This window comes from Coturnix japonica, unplaced genomic scaffold (assembly GCF_054131305.1).
Source record: "Coturnix japonica strain WE unplaced genomic scaffold, WE-NBRP24 Scf106, whole genome shotgun sequence".
NCBI lineage: Eukaryota > Metazoa > Chordata > Aves > Galliformes > Phasianidae > Coturnix > Coturnix japonica.
The window spans coordinates 175,071-199,940 of NW_028189009.1; the positions used below are offsets into that span (position 1 = coordinate 175,071).

Sequence of the window (24,870 nt, forward strand, 5' to 3'; positions counted from 1 at the left end):
TACCTGGAGTAACACAGTGGCTTTTGATTACAATTACTGACACTGCCGGCTGATGTGTAATTAATATCACGGAGTAATTACACGCTTACTTCATCTGTTTAAAAATATATAAATATCCTCTGCTGTGTTTTTCAATGAAAGCAGCAAATGCCATCCCCACAAAGAAGGGGGGCGGCGCAGGGACCGGGTAGAACCCCAAACTGCTGCGGGGTGACACGAGAAGGGGACGTGGTGACAGCAGAACAGGGACCTTCACTCCCCGGTGCTGCTGACCCCCAGCAGGAGCGGTGTGGGGTGGGGGGTGGTTTTAAACAGATGAAGTGTCCCACACCGAGCATCGTCCCGTGGCATCGGGGTCAGAGCTGCGCCCGGTGCCTTCCCCTAATTATAGGGGTGTTCCGAGGCTTGGAGACCTCCGGATGGGGTGGGGGGCAGCAATGGGGCCGTCCCCAGCTGTGTTAAGCACTGCTCGAGGCTCCAATGAGCCAAAACAACGATCGGAGAGCACCAGTGCTGCACTGAGCCCCCTCCCCCCCACCCAGGGCAGCTCAGAGCCCACCACCTACCCTGGAACAGAGCGAGGGGAACGTGTTGGTGTCTTGGCCAGGAGACGGGACGGAGCACGGACATCTCAGGGCAGAGCTGTGCAAGAACTCCAGGGTCAGGAGGAGGGGAATGCACTGAAGGGGGTTAGGGAGGCAGGTTGGGGGGGGGGGGTGAGCAGCCCTGTGCCCCCCTGTGCCCCCACGCTCCATACGGTGCGATTCTCCCTCCGGTGTCTCCGTCTCTTCAGTGCTTCCGACTGGTTTTGTGTTTGTTTTTTTTTGTTTTGTTTTCAATGTGAAGACCTGAGATTGAGCGTGGATTCCTGTCCTCCACCGAGCGCCGCGGCGCGAAGCGTCGCCTCCGTCCCCTTCCTTCACCACGAGTTAGAGGCACCGAAACGGGGGGAGGGGAGGAGAGGAGGGGGTTGGGAGGAGGGGGAGATGGGGGGAGATGTCCATCCCAAGGCGTCACCGCTCCAACATCGTTCCCAGTGGGAACACTGAGTCCTCAGGACCGGCGCCAGCTCTCCCTGTGTCCGTGGAGCGCTGGGAAGGGGGCTTTGCTCTGCGCTTTTAGCAGCTGCTGGAGCTGGTGTACGGGGTGGGGAAGGAGGTGGAGCTGACCCCAATGGGGCTCTCGGATAGCGGGGTTTGTGGGGTGCTGGCGGGCACGGCAACAGCCCGAGCCTCCACTACGGCGGCGAGCAGGCGTTGGTGCTGCTGGCGCAGCATGTCGGCCAGCAGCAGAGGCAGTGAGTTGAAGCTGGCGCTCAGCTGCTCCAGTTTGGCCTCCAAGCTGCCGAGTTGCTTCTCCAGGTCCTCGCTGCGGTCGTTGAGCTCGGTGATGAGGTCGTACATCACGTTCTGCATCTACGGATGGAAGGAGAGAGGGGTTGGATCAATGCTTCCATCTTGAAGCCCCCCACCCTCTTTTAGATGTGCAGCTCCAGACCCTTCTTGGGGCTGAAAGTTCTGCTCCCAAGACATCAGAGCCGGAGGTTTCACCCACTCTGCAACCCAGAGCCCGCTGCTGTCAGCTCTCATCAGGCAGCCCCGGGGCTCTGCGAGCTCAGCACAATGTAGGGACATAAGAGCAAGTGGAGGGGATGAAGACAGGGACAGCCATGCAGCAGCGCTGCCAGCTCATACCCTGCATGGAGCCTTCAGCCTCACACACCAGCTGATGGCAGGGCAGCTCATGGAGGGGCTGCTGCAGCTTTGCAATGCTCTGCTCCAATCTGTGCCCCAGCAAAATTATTCCTGAGGCTCCTCTGTGCCATTCCAGGGCTGCTCTCACCCACCCCATCCCCATTGCTATGCTCACACCCTCCCATAGAGCCCATGGGACAGAGCTGTCCCTATGGCAGAGAATGGAGGGGACTGGTTGCAGCCAGCTGGTGGGGACAGGGCCCCAGAGGATGCTTGGCCATCTGGGAGCTGCACTCCAGATAATCCCTATTACTTTAACTCCTTCCTACCAGCAGAGCCAGCTGTCCTCACCCCCACCAGCCCCTCTGTGCCAACCCAGGATGTGGAGTGGGTTTACTGGGGGCCACTGGGATGCAGCGCAGCACAGCAGACACTGCAACACCCGGTGCACATCTGACATCCCCTGTGCTGGGACCGGTGCTTGGCGAGCCTGATTTCCGCAGTGAGGAGATGGGAATGATGAAACCTGGGGGCTGCTGAGCCCTGAGCATCCCCAGCTGGGCCTTGCAGCATTCCTATGGGGCAGGGAGCACAGAGCCCTCATTGGAAATGGGGTGACCCCCCCGTTCCTGCTTGTGGTGTGCTCTGTTCTATATACAGGGGCTGTGAGTTGTTCCCATTGACAGCTAAGGAGACAGAGCACCACGGTCAGCCAGGTTCTGCCTCGGTTGTTCCAAGGGATGAGGAACACGAGGCCATGAGGTTATGGGAGGACTTGCCTTTGAAAGGTCAACCAGCGTGTTGGCCTGGTCGCTCAGCTTCCGCTGCTCCATCTTCACACTGCGCAACCTGGGGAGGGGGAAGGCGACGTGATGCACCACTCATCCCAACTACAAAATGCTGCAGAGATTTCCCCATTGCCAGGAAATGGATGGGCTGGGACCCCCTCCCCAAGCCTAGCTTTCCTTATTGCCACAGGATCACAGAGGGACCCCTTCCCCAAGCCCAGCCCTTCTCATTGCCATGAGATCCCAGAGGTCCCCTCCCCAGGCTCAGCTCTCCCCATTACAGTGGGATATCAGACAGACCCCCTCCCTATCACCGTGGGATCCCAAATGGATCCCCTCCCCAGGCTCAGCCCTCCCCATCACAGTGGGATATCAGACAGGCCCCCTCCCTATCCTCAGCTCTCCCAGTCACCGTAGGATCCCAAATAGACCCCTCCCCATGCTCAGAGCCCCCTCCCCTGCTGTGGTTCTCCACTTACTGGTGAATGGCTTGTAGGAACTTCCTCTGGTGCTTCCGGACTTTGGCGTGGTCGATCTTTTTCAGCAGCTTGGTGTGCTTGTAGATGAGCCACGTCTCCCGCAGGACGTTGGCCGCCGCGTTCTTGATCTGTAAGAGAAGGGCGTCGGGTCAGCAGCCCCATCTGCTGCAATGCGTGGGACGAGTTATTGCATGGAAACAAGAGCTCTGGCCCCGCTGGGTGCTGCTGGTTGGGATCACAGGAGCTGACTTGTCCCAGCTGGGAGCTCCGTGTGCCAGATTGGATGTGTGTGGGGTCATGCAAGGCAGGGATGAAGTGCTCCAGGCAGAGCAATGGCCCTGGCCCTGCTGCATCCCCATCCCCATCCCCATCTCCATCCCCATCTCCATCCCCATCCAGCTTTGATGCTTTGGGGAAACATGCTCCAGCCATGGGGCTCCTGACCCACTTTGCCCCTCTGGGGGTGCCCCATCTGCACCCCTTGGAGCTGGATGAGGGCTCATAGTGCCCCTGTGCTCCCCAGCCCTCCTGCACTGCCCCTCTCACTCTATCCACCCCTAAAAGTGACCCCAAATGGGCCCCCAACCCTACAGCACTACTGGGTTGCAAGCAGAGCTCCTCCAAGCCCACATGTGGCCAAGGACACAGTGTCTGACCTTGTGCCATCTGTATTACCTCAAGTGACATCAATACGTGGAACAAATGGAGCTGGTTTAGGACTTAACTCCCTGGGATAAGTGGGGTTATTCTGCAAGGAGGTTCCTAAACTTGAAACTCTGATGCTTCCATGTGCTCTGCTCACATTGGATGTGACCTGAGTGTCACACAGCCCCATCCTGGTGCCATGTTGGTGTCTGGGGGCTTCAGCCCTATATACAGCACCCAGAGACCCACACAGCTCCATGGTGCCCCACTGGGATGGAGCACACAGCAGCACCGCAGCACAGAGCTCATCATCTGCAGCACAGAGCTGCTGAATCACCCAAATCCCAACACTGAGACAAAAGTGAGCTCATGTTCCACCAGAGAAGATGGTCCATCTCCTCTGAGGGAAGGAAGAGAAAATAAAACACACACACACATTTTCTGCCCTGGGCGAGGCTGCACTCTTCAGCATTTCACAAAGTGCTGCAAAAGCAAAGCAGAGGGCTGATGCTCTTTGCTTTTACCTTAATGCTTCAGCACGCCCTGCACTCAGCACCGCACCCCAATGGGACCAAGCCTAGGGATGCTGAGCCTCCCTCCTTCAACCAGAGCCCTCCCCCCAACCAGAGCCCTCCCCCCAACCAGCCCTTACCCTCTTGGTCAGCTGCGTGTCCATCATGAAGTTGTGGACGTGCTTCTCTGCTTTGGTGAGCTCCAGCTTTCTGGCCACCACGGCCACCACCAGGGCTGTGCAACCAGCGCCCTGCAGGGACAGCGAGACATGGGGGGGACACCCATGTCACTTGGGGATGTCACTCTGGGATGGGGTTCACCTCCACCCCATCTGTTCCCATCCCAAAGGCCAAGGAATCACATGCAAACCCCAATTAGTGGATACACCGCACACCCTCCCGGCCCCCATCCATAGATTATGCAAACCCCACTATCTTAATGTGGGCAACCCAGTTTAACCTGAGTTTACAGCAGTGTTCAGCCTCCCACCATGGCCTTGAGCAGCTTCCAGAGCTTCCAGTAATTAACAAGGCTGATTTATGAAGTCAGAGGTCCCCAATGCCCATCAGTGCCATCCCAGCACCATATGGGATCCCTGTCCCATAGTGAATCCAGGCAGAAGGGAGATACTGAGCACCCCAACAGAGGAGCAGTGATGGGATGGGGCCGGACCCCATTTGCCCTCAGCCAGTGGCAGCTGGCATGGCTTTGTGTTGGCAATGAGCACCAGATCCGGTGAGCGTTTGGGAACGGAAGGTGCCAGGCAGGGGACCCCACTCCTCCAGGGCTCTGTGCCACCTGGCTCTGCCCGCATTGCTCCTCTCCTCCCAAGCTCTGGCAGAAGCCCATGACCCTGGCACGCAATCCTTTATTTATTAAAGAGTCATTAATTAACATCGTGGGCTGAGCTGAGTCCTTTCACATCCCTGCAGCTCCCAGCATGAGCTCTCAGCTTTCATCGCCCTTCCCTCTGCCAGCAGCACAGTCACCCCAGTGCTGCTATTTGGGGAGCCCCAGTGTGCTATTATTGCTTGGCAAGGTGGCACAGGGGGGTCCCCAGCCCAGGTTGTCCCCCCACCCCACTTCCAGGATGCTGTTCTCACATCTGCTGGTGGGGTGGGAGCCTCAGGACCTCCCCCCATTGTGGATGTAGTGGTCATGGCGATGCCACGTGCCATGGAGGATGGGGACAGCAGTGCAGAGCCACGGAGCAGCCGCATCCAGCTGCACAGCTGTGCAAGCCAGGTCGGCTCACGGCCCCTTGGAGCAGGTATATGGGGTCCTGCAGGTCAGTGCTGTGGGCGGGAGAGCTCCCAGCTGTCCCCACTCCCCATGGGATGCAGCAGCAGTTGGGATCTTTCAGTGTGATGGAAGTCAGACCGGTGGCCAAGGGATGTATGGGGCTGCTGGTCCCCACATCTGCTGCTTCCTAAGGATGAGGCCATCCCCTCTCAGCCTATGGGCTGCCTGCTCCCTCCCTCAACCCAAATTCACCCCAAACCCTACAAACCAACAGCAAGGGAAGCTCTGCAAGTCCTCAATGCTCAGACAGAGCACTGGGGATGCTGGTCCCTAGAGCACCCCATTGCCCCCCATCCCAGTGCTTACCATGATGCCAGTCAGCAGACAGACCCCCTTCCCACAGTAGGTGTGTGGCACCATGTCCCCATACCCGATGGAGAGGAAGGTGATGGAGATGAGCCACATGGCCCCCAGGAAGTTGCTGGTCACATCCTGCTGGTCGTGGTACCTGTATTGGAGAAGGGGGGGGGAAAGGTGTGAGTGTTACAGCTGGAAATAGGGCTGGGGCAGCACCTAGGGACCATGGGGAGGGTTGGCATATGGGATGGCCCCAATAGAGACCGGGTATGGGGCTCCTCCTGCATCATGTAAAGCAAAGGGGATGAAGATAAACGACGCAGAGGGACGCCCCAAACCCACAAAGATTGCACAATTTCCGTCACAGAGGGGAAAAAAAAACACCCAAAAATCCAGCAGTGAGGGCTTCTGCTTTTGGTCAGAGCTGTCACTGCAGCGTTGTCCCCCCTCCAGCCCCCCCCCAAGTGCTACGTGGCTGATGACAGAAACAGATGTGGGGCTGCAGGAGGGAGGGGGGGGGCAGAGAGGAGCACCCCACCACCACCACCACCCAGACCCATAGGGTTGGAACACACAGAACTCATAATCAGAGGGCATAGGGCTGAGCAGGACCCACTGGGACCCACATTTGGGATGGCAGCGCAGTGCAAAGGGAGGATGCACTCAGCAGGAGCTTTGCTTCGAGCAACCCCAAGCCTCATATATGAGCTCCCCACCCTGAGCACCAGCAGCCCCACAAAGAGGGACCAACCCCCCCCCCTCCATTTCTGTCCCCCCACCTCACAGCAGCTCCTGGCTGCCAAAGCACCACAGGGCACACACAGATCACCCCAAGATCTGGGGATGCTGCAAACCTCCTCACAGAACCCCACAGCCCCTCTTCCTGCTCTATAGGGTCAGAAGCCCCTTAAAAGCCCCCCGGGGTGGGCACTGCACCCCACCCCCCCCCATTGCTGAGCCCTGCCTCTTGCATCGCCCCCCCCTCCCTTTGCAGCAGGTTCCTCTCGTCCTCCTCGTGAAATCATTAGAGGAAAAACAGATGGAGCTGTTGGCAATTCCCTGCAAACCGATTCATCCAAACCTCGCAGCTCGTAACTCGCCCAACAGTTGGGTTTTCTCCTCTTCCTGCATTTTGTTTTCCTCCCCATCCCTCCCCCCCCCACCAACCAACACCACAAGTAACCGGAGACCCCAAGCGGATCAGAACAGTGGGAGGAGGCAGTAAAGCAAAGATCACAACCACACCATTACCCTACAATGGATCCCCCTCCAAAACTTGGCCATCTTCCCCCTCTCCCCTGCACCAAACCCCTCACACCATGCATGCATTCACCCACCCCACAATGCAGCCCCCATAAGACTGCAATGCTGCTATCACAGCGGGATGGGATGCAAACGAAGGGCTTGCAGAGCCCCTGCATGGAGCAATGCTTTCTCCTCCCAGAAGCACTAGGAGTTCATAAACAGAAGCAGCCTGCACCAAACCCCTCACACCACGCATGCATTCACCCACCCCACAATGCAACCCCCATAGGACTGCAATGCTGCTGTCACAGCAAGATGGGATGCAAACGAAGGGCTTGCAGAGCCCCTGCATGGAGCAATGCTTTCTCCTCCCAGAAGCACTCGGAGCTCATAAACAGAAGCAGCCTGCACCAAACCCCTCACACCATGCATGCATTCACCCACCCCACAATGCAGCCCCCATAGGACTGCAATGCTGCTGTCACAGCAAGATGGGATGCAAACAAAGGTCTTGCACAGCCCCTGCATGGAGCAATGCTTTCTCCTCCCAGAAGCACTCGGAGCTCATAAACAGAAGCAGCTGGCACCAGCACGATGTGAGCAGGAAGAGGGGCAGCTGCACACGCCAAGGGCTGATGCAATTGTTTAGACCCGAGTGTTGCTTCCCATCCATCACCCCACTCATCTGTGCTCCCCTGCATCACCCCGGCTGGGAGCAGAGCGTCGTAGCACGAGGATGCTGCAGCAGCAGCACGTGTTGGGTGAGGGAGCAGGAAGGAAGTGCAGCGTGCAAACAGCCAATGCAAAAAGCAAAGCAGCAAAGCATCCTTGGTGTGAAAGGCAAAGCCCGCTGGTGCAAAATGCAACTGTTACTGGTGCAAAAAGCAAGCATCCCTGGTGCAAAGTGTAAACGACCCTGGTGCAAAATGCAAAGCCCAACAGTGCAAAAAGCAAGCAAGCCTGGTGCAAAATGCAACTGCTACCGGTGCAAAATGCAAGTGTCCATGGTGCAAAATGCAACTGCTACCAGTGCAAAATGCAAGCAACCCTGGTGCAAAATGCAACTGCTACCAGTGCAAAATGCAAGCAACCCTGGTGCAAAATGCAAGTGACCACTGGTGCAAAATTCAACTGCTACCAGTGTAAAATGCAAGCGTCCATGGTGCAAAATGCAACTGCTACCAGTGCAAAAAGCAAGCAACCCTGGTGCAAAATGCAAAGCCCACTGGTGCAAAAAGCAAGCAACCCTGGTGCAAAATGCAAAGCCCACTGGTGCAAAAAGCAAGCAACCCTGGTGCAAAATGCAAAGCCCACTGGTGCAAAAAGCAAGCAACCCTGGTGCAAAATGCAAAGCCCACTGGTGCAAAAAGCAAGCAACCCTGGTGCAAAATGCAAAGCCCACTGGTGCAAAAAGCGACTGCTACCAGTGCAAAATGCAAGCGTCCATGGTGCAAAATGCAACTGCCCTCTCCAGTGCAAAATGGAAGCATTTCTGGTGCAAGATGCAACCACTCACCGGTGCAAAATGGAAACATTCCTGCACACCCCTGTCCCCCCTCTGAACCCCCCCCCCGGTGCAAAATGCAAAGAGCTCTGGTGCAAAAAGCAGGAGGGGAGCAGGCTGCAGGCACATGCATGCACACGTGTGTGCCGGCCGCGGGCAGCGCAGCAGCAGTGCCGGCAGCACCGCAGGCAGCAGCGGTGGGGTGAGGGTTGCTAAGAGACTCGCTGCCTCCGGAGGGATGTAGCACCCGGGGTGGGGATGGTGGGGGGGGAAGGGATGGGGATGGAGCCTGGAGCGATGCCATAATGTTGGGAATGAGCCCAAATGGTGCCACCATCCCGGGGTGCACAACAGGGGATGGAGCCTCCTGGGATGCCAGGGATGCATGGATGCATCTGCTGCATGCATGCAGGTTGCTGTGGGTGGGCACGAGGGTCCTGTGGGCCAGCAGAGCATCGCTTGGGGATGGTGCATGTCCCTGCTCCCTGCATGACCTCACTCCCTCTGTGACCCTATTCCCTGCATGTTCCCACTCCCTGCATGACCTCACTCTGCAGCAGTTCTCCTGCCCCATTCCCACTCTCCATCACTAAGCAGTTCTTTATATACACTGTGCTTGCAGCCAGAGCCCCTTCAGTACAACCCCCCCACCCCCTCTGAAGCCCCCCACCCATCTGCCAGCCCCCTTACAGGAGGGAGAACCCCACAATGCAATGAGGACCCAGAGCTCTCCAGCCCATTCTAAAGGCCTCATTGGGAGGAGCAGGAAGAGCAGAGCCCCCACAACCCCAGAGCATTTCCATGCCACTCAGAGCTGCTCTGGGGATGCAAATGGGATCCTATGGTGACACCAAGGGGAGGAGGAGGAGAAGAGGGGGGTGAATGGGGTGACCTGACCCCGCATCTCTGAGCCCGGCATCATCCCGCAGCAAAGACTTAAAGGGATTTCATGCGATTGAGCTAATCCACTTAAAGCAAATCATAACAAGCATTTGTCTTCTTGAGTGCTCTCCCACAGACAGCCCCAATCTCCGTCCTCCTCAGGGATGTGTTCCCAATGGGCACCGCCAGCAGGGATAGGGACAGAGCATCCAGCAGAGCTGCCCTGTTCACAGCTCTGCATCCTATGTGCCTGCTGGAATTGGGATGGCATCAACCCTGTCCCTGTCCCTGCTGGGCACTTTGCTTGGGGAAGAACTGCTCCCATCAATTGGGGCACTGGGATGGCCCCGGTACCATGGGGATGGTGCTGGTGTATGGTGGTACCTGCTGGCACCGGTCACCACAGCAACACCAGTGCCGAGCTGCCATCCGGCAGTGGGTTTGGAAGCGCTGTGTTGTCATGGCACTCACTCACAGACAGCCAAGCTGCACCTCTCCCTGTGCAAATCCCCCCCTGCAACCCATCAAAGCCCCACATTGCCCCATCGCCATCCCCAGGGCACCTCCAGGCTGTCCCTAATCCCCATCACCATCCCCATGGCAGCCCCTGGGTGTTCTCAGTTTCCATTACCAGCCCCATAGCACCTCTGGGGTGTCCCTAATCTCCATCTCCATGGCACCTCCTGACTATCCCCAGTCCCTATCACCACCTCCATGGCACCTTCTCAGTGTACCCTCATTACCATCCCCATGGCACCTCCTGGGTATCCTAATCCCCATCACCATCCTCATGGCACCTCCAGGGTGTCCCCAGTCCCCATCACCATGACACCTCCTGAGTGTCCATAATCTTCACTTCCATCCCCATGGCACATCTTGGACGCCCCAGTCCCCATCACCATCCCCATGACACCTCCTGAATGCCCCAATCCTCATTGCCATCCCCATGGCACCTCCTGGGTGCCCCAGTCCCCATCACCATCCCCATGGCACCTCCTGGGTGTCCCAGTCCCCATCACCATCTCCATGGCACCTCCTGGATGCCCCAATCACCATCACCATCCCCATGGCACCTCCTGGATACTCCAATCCTCATTGCCATCCCCATGGCACCTCCTGGGTGCCCCAATCCCCATCACCATCCCCATGGCACCTCCTGGATGCCCCTTTCCTCATTGCCATCCCCATGGTGCCTCCTGGATGCCCCATTCACCATCACCATCCCCATGGTGGCTCCTGGATACCCCAGTCCTCATTGCCAACCCCATGGCACCATCTGTGTGTCTTTAATCACCATCCCCATGGCACCTCCTGGGTGCCCCAGTCCCCATCACCATCTCCATGGCACCTTCTGGATGCCCCAATCACCATCCCCATGGCACCTCCTGTGTGTCCCCACACCCCATCACCACCCCATCACCTCCCAGATGCCCCCCATCCCCACACCTCACCTCTCACACACCCGCACCGTCCACGCGGCGATGATCCATAGGGAGATGCTGAACACCAGCAGCACCGTCCCAGGGCAGATGGTCATGAGGGTCTTCATGACAAAACGGGTGTTGAAATTAATCTTGTTGAGGGCTCCGATGCTGCGCGACGAGGCGTCGGTGAAGAGCTTGCTGTGCAGCAGCATGACGCGAGCGATCAAATAGAGCCTCAAGAACATGGGGATGGACAGGATGATGTCCACGTCCGCCTCCGCCCGAGAGGGAGTGTAGGAGAACGCCAAGCGTGCGGTCCAGAAAAATTTGTACTCCCCAGGGATGGGGTGGATGGCACAAACCAGCATCTCCAGGCTGATGTAAAGGATGCGCTCGTACGTCATCGCGATCCGCCAGTCATCGGCGCCGTTGTCGATCACAAAGAGCTGATGGGAGGGAAAGTACGTGGTTATGGGCAGCCATGGGGCAGACATGGTTATCAGTAGCCCTGTGGGATCCCATGGTGACCAATGATCCTATGGCATCCATGGTTACTGGAGGTCCTATGGGATCCCGAGGTTATCAATGATCCTATGGCATTCATGGCTATTGGTGGCCCTATGGGATCTCATGGCTACTGGTGGCCCTATGGGATCCCATGGTGACCAATGATCCTATGGCATCCATGGTTATTGGTGGTCCTATGGGATCCCAAGGTTATCAATGATCCTATGGCATCCATGGTTATTGGTGGTCCTATGGGATCCCATGGTGATCAATGATCCTATGGCATTCATGGCTATTGGTGGCCCTATGGGATCCCATGGTGATCAATGATCCTATGGCATCCATGGTTATTGGTGGTCCTATGGGATCCCGAGGTTATCAATGATCCTATGGCATTCATGGCTATTGGTGGCCCTATGGGATCCCATGGTGATCAATGATCCTATGGTATCCATGGTTATTGGTGACCCTATGGGATCACATGGCTACTGGTGGCCCTATGGGATCCCGAGGTTATCAATGATCCTATGGCATTCATGGCTATTGGTGGCCCTATGGGATCCCATAGTGACCAATGATCCTATGGCATCCATGGTTATTGGTGGCCCTATGGGATCCCGAGGTTATCAATGATCCTATGGCATTCATGGGTACTGGTGGCCCTATGGGATCTCATGGTTATCAATGATCCTATGGCATCCATGGTTATTGGTGGCCCTATGGGATCCCATGGTGATCAATGATCCTATGGTATCCATGGTTATTGGTGGCCCTATGGGATCACATGGCTACTAGTGGTCCTATGGGATCCCAAGGTGATCAATGATCCTATGGCATTCATGGCTACTGGTGGCCATATGGGATCCCATGGTGATCAATGATCCTATGGCATCCATGGTTATTGGTGGTCCTATGGGATCCTGAGGTTATCAATGATCCTATGGCATTCATGGCTATTGGTGGCCCTATGGGATCCCATGGTGATCAATGATCCTATGGTATCCATGGTTATTGGTGGCCCTATGGGATCCCAAGGTTATCAATGATCCTATGGCATTCATGGCTATTGGTGGCCCTATGGGATCCCATGGTGATCAATGATCCTATGGTATCCATGGTTATTGGTGGCCCTATGGGATCCCGAGGTTATCAATGATCCTATGGCATCCATGGCTACTGGTGGCCCTATGGGATCCCGAGGTTACCAATGATCCTATGGCATCCATGGTTACTGGTGGTCCTATGGGATCCCAAGGTTATCAATAATCCTATGGCATTCATGGCTATTGGTGGCCCTATGGGATCTCATGGCTACTGGTGGCCCTATGGGATCCCATGGTGATCAATGATCCTATGGCATCCATGGTTATTGGTGGCCCTATGGGATCTCATGGCTACTGGTGGTCCTATGGGATCCCAAGGTTATCAATGATCCTATGGCATTCATGGCTATTGGTGGCCCTATGGGATCCCATGGTGATCAATGATCCTATGGTATCCATGGCTATTGGTGGCCCTATGGGATCCCATGGCTACTGGTGGCCCTATGGGATCCCATGGTTATCAATGATCCTATGGCATTCATGGCTACTGGTGGCCCTTTGGGATCCCATAGTGACCAATGATCCTATGGCATCCATGGTTATTGGTGGTCCTATGGGATCCTGAGGTTATTAGTGGCCCTATGGGATCCCATGGTGAACAATGATCCTATGGTATCCATGGTTATTGGTGGCCCTATGGGATCCCATGGTTATCAATGATCCTATGGCATCCATGATTACTGCTGACCCTATGGGATCTCACGGTTACTGGTGGCCCTATGGGATCCCAAGGGTATTAATGATCCTATGGCATCCCATGGTTGCTGGTGGCCCTAAGGGACCCCATGGTTATCCATGACCCTATGAGATCCCATGGTTACTGGTGGCCCTATGGGATCCCATGGTTATCAATGATCCTATAGCATTCATGGCTACTGGTGGCCCTTTGGGATCCCATGGTTATCCATGACCCTATGAGATCTCATGGTTACTGGTGGTTCTATGGCATCCCATGGTTATCAACAACCCTATGGGATCCCACGGTTACTGGTGGTCATATGGCCTTCTATGGTTATTGGTGACCATATGGCACCCTGTGGTTATTGGGGTCCCTGGGCAGGATGTGCCCCCACCACTCTTTGCTTTGCATTGAGCACAACAAGAGGTGTCAGTGCTGTCCCCTACACCAGCAGGGACTCTCCATGAACAGCACAATGCAAAGACACTGCTGGAAATGGACCCAAAGGGAACACAGTGGCCACATCCCCAAAGTGGGAGCAGCAATGGGACCCCAGGACAATGCTGGCAGCTCCCAGGGCTGCCTACCCAAGCCATCCCAAGGGGCTGACGCACACTGTGTTGTCCCGGCCACCTCCCTATGTTGGGAAAGCTGGGTTCTTTTGAGCTGCTTTGTTGGAGAAATTGTTTATAAAAACGCTCCAAGCTGTCAGGGGAGATCCTCAGGCATTTAGCGAGCTGACAGCCCATTCCTTCCTGGAAAAGGGTGTTAAAAATAAACAAATTAACAAGAGGAAAGGAGGCAGCGAGAGCCTTTTGGCAGCGCACCGGGCAAAGGGTGTTGGGATGGGGAGGGGGGGGGTGGTGCCAAAGGGCTCCCCCTCCCCTCCAGCATTGGAGGCTGCGTGGGATTTCCATGGAAACCTCAGCACAGTCCAGTGGTACCCGGGTATCCCCAGCTTCATAGAAGCATAGAACAGCTTGGGTTGGAAGAGACAATAAAAAGCACTGAGTTCCAACCCACCCCTCACATACACTACAGGCAGGGTCACCAACCTCTATATCTGGCACTCACTCAGGTCCCCACCCAACGTGGCCCTGAACACCTCCAAGGTCAGAATCTATTCCAGAACTTGTTCCAGAATCAGTCTCCGCAAAGATCTTCCTCCCGACATCCCAACTAAACCATCCCTCCTTCAGCTCACAGCCACCAGATGGGTCAGGCACCACCTTCCCTCGTGAAGCCGTGCTGGCTGCCTGGGTTCACCACCTTCTCATCCTTATTTTGGGCCTTAATCTAAGAGGATCTTCCCAGCCACAGAGGTGATGCTGGAGCTCCACAGATCCTCCTTCCTCCCTTTATTGTCAATGGGAGTGATGTATTCTCCCCAGGTGACTTGTCCTTGTATCCACAGCCAGTACAATCCCTTCTTCTCCCTCGGTGTGACCAGCAGGTCATGCTGGTTTCCTGCCTCCCATGCTCTTATAGAGAGGGACAGAGCACCCTTGTGCTCACAGAAAGGCATCCTGAATGAGCAGCCAGCTTTCCTCCACTCCTTTGTCTCTAAGGTCACCTTCCCAGCACACCCCGTCCAACAATTCTCTCTCCCAAATTCATGGCAGCAATGGGACAAGGGGAAGTCCTGAACTCAGAGGGTGTCAGGAATGGATTAGACCCCTTCAGCCCCAAAAACTGCCCTGCAGCCCTATGGAATCCCAGCAGGATGCTGCCCCATAGAACCCCCCCCCACTCAGCAGAGCTGCCCCATATGGCAAATAGAGAGTCAGACCATCCCCAGGGAGCCGGCAATTAACGCAATTAACACCCAAGAAAGCAGCTGAGCCCTTCACTCAGGTGGGGAGGAGTGGTGGCTGAGGATTTATGGCTCTGGCGGCCCCACATCCATCCCTACCGAGATAACAGGCAGATTAGCAGCAATCCCTTTATAAGCACCTAAAAGATAATAGGGCCACCAACAGCCGGTGCGGATTTAAGGGAGCAAACCAGACTCAAACCCATCTCCTCTACCAGCCCATAAGTGCCGGACCCCACATGTTTTTAGGGGCTGGGGGAGGGCAGTGAGGGAATTAACACACGGTGCTAATTGCCACCAAACATCGGCTATAGGAGCCCTGAGGACACAGAGAAGAGCCCATGGGGAGGGATGGAAGGGAAGCGGGGGGAGGGCAAAGCTGGGGGTGGGTTTCACAGCCCCCAGCACAGCGGTTTGTCCCCAAAATCGCGACGTTTCGCTTTGATTTAAGCAGCCCTGCGGGCCCAGCTCAGTCGGGACGGGAGGATAGAACCGAGAACAGCAAGAGAAGGAAACCGCAGTGAGCCGGGTTCGGTCCGGCCGGGCAGAAACACAACAGCCATAGGGGTAAATATTATTACAGCACAGCGAAGCTTCTCAAATATTTGTTCTGGGCGGCCCTTTGCCTGCAGAAGAGGCAGAGAATCTGTATAGCTCTGCGATAGGGGAGCTCAGCCCCGACGGCAAAGGAGGAGGGGATCGAAGGAGGAGGGGATCGAAGGGGATCGAAGGAGGAAGGGGATCGAAGGAGGAAGGGGATCGAAGGAGGAAGGGGATCGAAGGAGGAAGGGGATCGAAGGAGGAAGGGGATCGAAGGAGGAAGGGGATCGAAGGAGGAAGGGGATCGAAGGAGGAAGGGACCGTGCTCGGTGTTCCCGGTGTCCCCCCGGTGGGTTCGGAGTGACGCCGGCACCGCTGCTCGGTGACCACAAACCCGGTTTGGCCACGGGCCCGGCAGGAAGGTGGCTGCTCCCTCGCCTTTCCTTGGCTGATCCCAAGGGATGGGCACCGTAAGGATGGTGGTGCTGGGTCAGGGTCGCACTAAGGGATGGCCCCTAGACCTCGAGGGGGGGTCTGCACGATGCTCCCGACATCCCCCCGCAGCTTGAAAACGTTGGTATTAAACCGGGCCGAACCGGAGGCTTTATCTCCATCCAAAGCCCGAGAGGGAAGAAAGGAAGAGAATGGGCGGCGTGATTAGGAAAGTATTTCACAGCTTTCCTTGGCAGGGCGGCCCCGTGGTGAAAGAGGAGAAATAAGGGACCCTCCCCGTCCTATAAACAGGGAGAGGGGCGAGAGGGGGATGGGACCCATCGCTCCTGCAGCCCTTTGTCCCCATGAGAGGGATGGGATGGAGGGGGAGGCATCACGCTGCTTCCAAAGCCTTGCAGAGCAGGTGGAGCCTTTAGGGGATGAGTTATGGGACGTACCTGCACCTCCCGCGTGTGGTAGGCGATGATGAGCCCCAGCAGGATGACGGTGGAGAGGCTGATAAGGCATTTCAGGGCCAGGGAGAACATGGAGTCCTGCAGGGAGAGAGGAGGGGATGGGGGGGGGGGGGTCAGCGGTGGGCACGAGACTGAAGGACCCGCATGGTCTGAGCCCACCACCCACCCACACGCAGCCCAGCAATACGGCACCCCGCTGGGTGAGCTAATTAAGACCCTCCTGCTAATTAGCTCTATGTAAATTGACCCCTGATTCAGCTGTGACTACAGCAAAACGTTCCCCCACCTCCTACATCCCTATGGGGAGGGGCTGGGTTCGTTTTCCACTAGCAAGACCCCAGACCCTATTTGGTTGCAGGGACCCCAGGACTGATGCAATGGGGGCATAGAGGGGGTCGGCAGGACGGACAAACAGACAGACAGCAGGACCCATCCCATTACCCTGTGTGTATTCAAGGCACAGCACCTCCTCCTCCCCCACCCCACCCCATAACCTCCTTTATGGGGCATTTCCAAACGCGTGGGATTATTTAGGGCAACGTTTCCCCGAGCAAAATCGGCACGGGGCCGCTCCGGCCTCGTATTGTTGAACGGCTCCAACACTTGGCACCCGCCGTGCAATTGTCTGTATATAATGGCCGTGTTGAGAGAAGTGCCGGGACCAAACAACCCTATTAATAGGCGGCCCCCAGGGGGGGCTCATGCCAAGACCCCCCCCCACCGCTTCCCCTCCCTTGAAGCGGCCGGACCCCGAAGCGATGGGACCCGGAGCGCTCCGACAGCACGGCGGCTATTTATAGTGAAGCGGTGCCTGGGGGAACACCGGGATTAATTGCAGAGATGTCGCTCCCGCAACGGATCTGGCATCCTTTAGGGCCAATCTCAGTCTCCGTCTAGACATCTTTTAACCCTCCCGCTGCCAGAGTGGATGTAGAGCTCTGGCATCACCCCCACCCTATAACCATGGGGTGTCCCGGTGGGGTCTTGGCACGCCGTGCTGTGCATGGAGCCGTGTGCCAACCCAGCATGGTGAGGATGGGCAGCAGATGGGAAAATCCCATTGCCCGGTGCATCCTTCCTCTGCTGGCTGCCGGCACCGACCCCACGTCACCTCTATGGGGACACCCCATGGGCCAGCACACAGGCAGATGGGCGCCAGCACAGCCCAGCACCCAATGTCCCCATGGCAAGGGGACACTGCAGGGGGCAGAGCTCCAAGTTGTGCCTATAGGGCAGGATGGAGGACCCTCCTGGCACGACTGTGGGGCAGGATGGCGGACCCTCCTGGCACGGCTATGGGGCAGGATGGCAAACCCTCCTGGCACGGCTATGGGGCAGGATGGCAAACCCTCCTGGCACGGCTATGGGGCAGGATTGGGGAACCCTCCCTGCACGGCTATGGGGCAGGATGGCAGACCCTCCTGGCACAGCTATGGGGCAGGATGGCGGACCCTCCTGGCACAGCTATGGGGCAGGATGGCGGACCCTCCTGGCACGGCTATGGGGCAGGATGGCAGACCCCCTGATGTGGCTATGGGGCAGGATGGCGGACCCTCCTGGCACGGCTATGGGGCAGGATGGCAAACCCTCCTGGCACAGCTATGGGGCAGGATGGCGGACCCTCCTGGCACGGCTATGGGGCAGGATGGCAAACCCTCCTGGCACGGCTATGGGGCAGGATGGAGGACCCTCCTGGCACAACTATGGGGCAGGATGGCAAACCCTCCTGGCACAACTATGGGGCAGGATGGCAAACCCTCCTGGTATGGCTATGGGGCAGGCTGGCAGACCCTCCTGGCATGGCTATGGGGCAGGCTGGCAGACCCCTTGGTGTGGCTATGGGGCTGACTGGCACAATGTGGTCGCACAGCAGAGCCGGAGCCCAGATCTGGTCCCGGAGGAACACAGCAGGAAGAAGTGCTGTTGGATCCCATATTCCCATTAACAACACTGTGGGGCATCGGGACTTCATTGGGGGGGGGTCTCCCATAGACAACACTGTGGGGCATCGGGACTTCATCTGGGGGGGGTCTCCCATTAACAACACTGTGGGGCATCAGGACTTCACCTGGGGGGGGTCTCCCATAGACAACACTGTGGGGCATCGGGATTTCATCTGGGGGGGGTCTCCCATAAACAACACTGTGGGGCATCGGGACTTCACCTGGGGGGGGGGTCTCCCATAGACAACACTGTGGGGCATCGAGACTTCATCTGGGTGGGGGTCTCCCATAGACAACACTGTGGGGCATCGGGACTTCATCTGGGGGGGGTCTCCCATTAACAACACTGTGGGGCATCGGGACTTCATCTGGGGGGGGCGGTCTCCCATAGACAACACTGTGGGGCATTGGGACTTCATCTGGGGGGGGTCTCCCATTAACAACACTGTGGGGCATCGGGACTTCATTGGGGGGGGGGTATCCCATTAATAACACTGTGGGGCATCGGGACTTCATCTGGGGGGGGGTCTCCCATTAACAACACTGTGGGGCATCGGGACTTCATCTGTGGGGGAGGGTCTCCCATAGACAACACTGTGGGGCATCGGGACTTCATCTGGGGGGGGGTCTCCCATAGACAACACTGTGGGGCATCGGGACTTCATTGGGGGGGGGTCTCCCATTAACAACACTGTGGGGCATCGGGACTTCATTGGGGGGGGGGGGTCTCCCATTAACAACACTGTGGGGCATCAGGACTTCATCTGGGGGGGGTCTCCCATAGACAACACTGTGGGGCATCGGGACTTCATCTGGGGGGGGGTCTCCCATTAACAACACTGTGGGGCATCGGGACTTCATCTGGGGGTGGGGGTCTCCCATAGACAACACTGTAGGGCATCGGGACTTCATCTGGGGGGGGTCTCCCATTAACAACACTGTGGGGCATCGGGACTTCACCTGGGGGGGGTCTCCCATTAACAACACTGTGGGGCATCGGGACTTCATTGGGGGGGGGTCTCCCATTAACAACACTGTAGGGCATCGGGACTTCACCTGGGGGGGGTCTCCCATAAACAACACTGTGGGGCATCGGGACTTCATCTGGGGGGGGGTCTCCCATTAACAACACTGTGGGGCATCGGGACTTCATCTGGGGGGGGGGTCTCCCATAGACAACACTGTGGGGCATCGGGACTTCATCTGGGGGGGGGTCTCCCATTAACAACACTGTGGGGCATCGGGACTTCATCTGGGGGGGAGGGTCTCCCATAGACAACACTGTGGGGCATCGGGACTTCATCTGGGGGAGTCTCCCATAAACAACACTGTGGGGCATCGGGACTTCATTGGGGGGGGGTCTCCCATAGACAACACTGTGGGGCATTGGGGCTTCATCTGGGGGGGGTCTCCCATAGACAACACTGTGGGGCATCGGGATTTCATCTGGGGGGGGGTCTCCCATAGACAACACTGTGGGGCATTGGGGCTTCATCTGGGGGGGGTCTCCCATAGACAACACTGTGGGGCATCGGGATTTCATCTGGGGGGGGGTCTCCCATAGACAACACTGTGGGGCATTGGGACTTCACCTGGGGGGGGGTCTTCCATTAACAACACTGTGGGGCATTGGGACTTCATCTGGGTGGGGTCTCCCATTAACAACACTGTAGGGCATCGGGACTTCATCTGGGGGGGGTCTCCCATAGACAACACTGTGGGGCATCGGGACTTCATCTGGGGGGGGTCTCCCATAGACAACACTGTGGGGCATTGGGACTTCATCTGGGGGGGGTCTCCCATTAACAACACTGTGGGGCATCGGGACTTCATCTGGGGGGGAGGGTCTCCCATAGACAACACTGTGGGGCATCGGGACTTCATCTGGGGGAGTCTCCCATAAACAACACTGTGGGGCATCGGGACTTCATTGGGGGGGGGTCTCCCATAGACAACACTGTAGGGCATCGGGACTTCATCTGGGGGGGGGTCTCCCATAGACAACACTGTGGGGCATTGGGGCTTCATCTGGGGGGGGTCTCCCATAGACAACACTGTGGGGCATCGGGATTTCATCTGGGGGGGGGTCTCCCATAGACAACACTGTGGGGCATCGGGACTTCATCTGGGGGGTGGCACTGCATGAGGGACCCCCACACATGCACTGCACACACCGTGTGCCTCTCTTGTGCCCCCATAGGGTGGGCAAAGAGCAGAAGGCGGCGGGGTCCTCCCCCAACCCCAAAGAGCGCGTGGCATCTCCAATGGGGCCGCGTTGGAGCTGGGCCAGGGCCGACGGCACCGAAATCCCCATCCACGCAACAGCTGCCGACCCCGCTCCTCGGGCACGGCCACGGCCCCGCTGCGAGCTCCGGTTTCCCAATGGAGGGGGCTGAAGGGGGGGTGGGGGGTAGGGGGGTGGGAAACAGCACCTCAGCATCATTCCTACAAACGGAACACCCCCGAGAGAGGCTCTGGAGGTGGAGAAACGCATCCTCCTTCCTTCCCATGAGGCCGAGAAGGACCCGATACCCCCCCAGCATCACCAGGGTCCTCACACCCCATCCCATATCCATAGCGATACCGGAGGGTCCCACTTCCATAGTGACAACAGAGGGTCCCCCACACCCAGGGGACGCCCAGATCCATCCCCATCTCCTCCTCCTCCCGGCCCCATCGCCCCCCTCCGCCCTCAGTGCTGGATGATGGCAGGGGGGGAGCAGAGCAGCCCCTTCCCACCCCTCTCCATACCCTCCATACGGGGACCCCCGGCGTCCCCTGAGCCCCCGCCCCCAGCGCTGTCCCACGGACGCCCATGGGTGCCACGCAGCTCGGGTGCTTGTTCCCTTCCCCTCATGGATAGGTATAAATAACATGACAGATGTCTATACAAAGAGTTATTCATATCGCTGCCAACGAGCACAGCCAGGGAGCAGAGCTGAAAGGGGTGTGCGTGTAGGGGGGGGGGGGGGGAGAATTATAAATAAAAGACACCGTCCTGCAATTACAAGAGAGAGCGAAAATATATATATATATATATAATAAAATACAATAAAAATGGAAGAAATGGGTGTGGAGGAGGATGGAGGGCTCTGCTGCACCGCGGCTGCTTGAGGAATGCTTATAGGGGATGGGGACGGCCAGCAGGGACCCCACAGCCATGAGTGTTCATGGTGGGAGAGGATGAGGACCCCCAGAGCCCCCACCCTGAGAGCTCAGGAGGGTGGGGGGCACTCGGATTTCATGGGCATGTGCCCACCCCTGTGCTGGTGGCAGCGGGGCCTTCGTCCCCACCCTGAGGCTGTGGGGCAGCAGGACACGTCCAGTGCCCAGAAGGGACATTGGGGGCCTTTATGGGGGCTATGGGTAGGAGCTGCAGGTAGGGACAAGGCAGGGGTTGGTCATCAGGGGTCTGGCAGACCCCTCCCCTCTACATCCAGCAGCCACAGCAGTGATAGACCCCATTCCCACCCCTGACACCCCCAGGCATGCAGGGCACATGGGTGCAGCACCCACCAAAGCCAAAGCATTGCTCCATCACCCACCCCATCCAACACCCAACGCTGCCACAACCTCATGGGTGAATCCCCCAACACATGAGGGGGCAAAGAGCCCCAACACCAACCAATAGGGCTCCAATACCCCAATGTCGATCCATGGGAACCCCAATGTCCTCAACACCAACCCTACTGAACTCAATGTCCCCAGTGCCCACCCTACAGGACCCCAACATTCATTTAACAGGACCTCAACATCCCCAGTGCCCACCCTACAGGGTCCCAATGTCCCCAGCAACCACACTACAGGCCCTCAGTGTCCCCAGCATTCATCTTACAGGACCCCAAAGTCTCCAGCATTCATCCAATGTCCCCAGCACCCACCCTACAGGACCTCAATGTCCCCAACGTTCATCTTACAGAACACCTACATCCCCTACGCCCACCCTACAGGATCCCAACACCCCCAGTGTTCATCCTAAAGGACCCCAATATCCCTAATGCCCACCCTATAGGACCTCAAAACCCCAATGCCCACCCTACAGGACACCAACACCCCAATGTTCATCCTATAGGACATCAGTATCCCCAATATTCATCGTACAAGACCCTCACATCCCCAATGCCCACCCTACAGAACCCCAACATCCCCATCACCAACCATACAGGACCCAAACAACCCCCACTACCTCAACATCCCCATTGTTCATCCTATGGAACCCCAACATCTCTGGTACCCACCCTACAGGACCTGAACAACCCGCACTACCCCAACATCCCCCTTTCAGGACCCAACATCCCCAATGCCCACCCTACAGGACTCCAGCGTTCATCCTATAGAACCCCAACATCCCCAGGGCCCACCCTGAACAACCCGCACTACACCAACACCCCCAACATCCCCCTTTTAGGGCCCAACATCCCCAATGCTCACCCTACAGGGCCCCAACATCCCCAGTGTTCATCCTATAGGACCCCAACATCCCCAACACCCACCCTACAGGACCCCAGCATCTCCAGTGCTCACCCTACAGGACCCAAACAACACGCACTACCCCAACACCCCAATATCCCCCTTTTAGGACCCCAACATCCCCAATGCCCACCCTACAGGGCCCCAATGCCCACCTTACAGGACCCCAACATCCCCAACGTTCCTCCTACAGGACCCCAACATCCCCAATACCCACCCTACAGGACCCGAACAACCCACATTCCCCCAACACCACCCTTTTAGGACCCAGCATCCCCCTTTTAGGACCCCACATCCCCTTTTCAGAACCCCACATCCCCAGTGCTCACCCTACAGGACCCCAACATCCCCAACGTTCCTCCTATAGGACCCCAACATCCCCAATGTCCACCCTACAGGACCCGAACAACCCGCACTACCCCAACGCCCCCCTTTTAGGACCTAACACCCCCAACATCCCCCTTTTAAGACCTCACATCCCCCTTTTTGGACCCAACACCCCCAACGCCCCCCTTTTAAGACCTCACATCCCCCTTTTAGGACCCAACATCTCCCTTTTAGGATCCCACATCCCCCATTTAGGACCCCACACACCCCTTTTAAGACCCCACATCCCCCTTTTAGGACCCAACATTCCCCTTTTAAGACCTCACATCCCCCTTTTAGGTCCCCACATCCCCCATTTAGGACCCCACGCCCCCCTTTTAAGACCCCACACCCCCCTTTCAGGACCCAACGCCCCCCTTTCAGGACCTCACATCCCCCTTTTAGGACCCAACACCCCCAACATCCCCTTTTTAAGACCCCACATCCCCATTTAAGACCCCACACCCCCATTTAGGACCCCACATCCCCATTCCCTGCTCCCCCCCGTACCTTGGAGTAGAGCCCCCAGGACAGCTCGGTCTCGATGACCATCACGACGATGCCGAACATGCCGAAGATCAGCGCGTAGTCGCTGAGCCTCTTCCTCTTCTCGAACAGCGCACGCCGGTGACCCAGCCGGTACCCGATGTTCTGAGCTTTACGTTTGGGCCCTTTGGCAAAGCCGGCAGGAGCGGGTCGGGCGGGCGGCCGGTCGGTTCGGGGACCGTGACGGGTGGGGGGTCGGGCGGGGGGAGCGTGGTTGTCCTCCCTCGACACGACGATTTCGGGGGGTCCGCCGGCCCCGAAGAGCTGTAAGGGTTGAGCTTCGGGTTCGGCCTCGATGAGGTTCCTGCGGGAGGCACTGAGCCGGCTGAGGGGCTTCATCACCCCCCCGCTGTACTTGCAGGAGCTCATGGCGATCTCGGTGAACGGGTTACTATCCCGCCGGTGCACCAGGGGGCTGGGCTGCCGGTGTTTGCCCCCCGACGGCACCGCCGAGCCCGGCGAGTGGCCGCCCAAGTGGTCGCTGAGGTTGAGCTGGCTGCCGTGGCGAGAGGAAGGGTGGAGGGCGGCGGGGGCGGCGGGAGGAGGGGCCCGCAACGACCCGGGCGAGGAGTGCAACAGGCTGTGCTGGAGCGGCGGCAGCGCGGCGGGCGGCGGCGGCGGCGGCGGCCGTTCGTCCCCCGACGACGGGCACGGGCACCGGGGGTCTTCCTCCAGATCCCCCACGCCCGAATCGTGGAAGTGCCCCGACGTGTCCATGGCGGTGCCGTCTCACCGCCCGCCGCGCACCTGCCCCGTCGTCGTCGCCGCCGCCTCCTCCTCCTCCTCCGCCGCCGCTCCGCCGGGTACCGGCACCGGGCCGGGCCGCCCGCCTCCCGCTCCGTTCTCCGCCGCCGCCACCGCCGCCACCACCGGCCCCGGCCCCGGGGCGGCGGGCGCGCGGCTGCTCATGAATGGGAGCCGCGTCCCTCCGGCGCTGCGCGCTCGCCGCCGCCGCCGCCGCCGCCCCCGCCGCCGCCCCCGCCGCCGCCGTTGGCCCGGCCCCACCGCCAGCACCGCCCCGCCATTGGCCGCGCCGGGGCTCCCCGCAGGCTGACATCATTCCCCGCCCCGCTCCAGCGCCCCCGGCCCCTGCGCCTGTGCGGGGCGCACGGGACTTGTAGTTCGACGGGGGGAAACGGAGACGAGAGCGGAGGATGCGGGAGCCCCGACGGCCGGCGGTGACGGTGACAACGGGGAGCACCGAGACCGCACCGAGGAGCCC

The 24,870-nt window shown here is 58.2% G+C and overlaps 1 protein-coding gene across 1 annotated transcript; it reads right to left on the minus strand.

Annotated features, from left to right (window-relative positions):
- Positions 1-24,578, minus strand: KCNN3 (potassium calcium-activated channel subfamily N member 3). Its single transcript, XM_015884559.3, has 8 exons — positions 23,613-24,578; positions 16,306-16,401; positions 10,801-11,219; positions 5,728-5,869; positions 4,259-4,369; positions 2,962-3,089; positions 2,474-2,543; positions 1-1,415 (listed from the first exon to the last, which is right to left on the minus strand). The coding sequence occupies exons 1-8, from the start codon at positions 24,363-24,365 to the stop codon at positions 1,119-1,121; spliced, it is 2,016 nt and encodes a 671-aa protein (XP_015740045.2). The 5' UTR covers positions 24,366-24,578; the 3' UTR covers positions 1-1,118.
- Positions 24,579-24,870: the final 292 nt, after the last annotated feature.

What these genes read in the sequence shown, in the direction of transcription:
- KCNN3 (XM_015884559.3), bottom strand. Translation starts at nt 24,365, where the DNA reads ATGGACACGTCGGGGCACTTCCACGATTCGGGCGTGGGGGATCTGGAG. An exon ending in ACCACACGCGGGAGGTGCAG is followed by an intron (nt 11,220 to 16,305) that starts GTACGTCCCATA and finishes CCCTCCCATCAG; the next exon opens with CTCTTTGTGATCGACAACGG. An exon ending in GTCTGCTGACTGGCATCATG is followed by an intron (nt 4,370 to 5,727) that starts GTAAGCACTGGG and finishes CTGTCCCTGCAG; the next exon opens with GGCGCTGGTTGCACAGCCCT.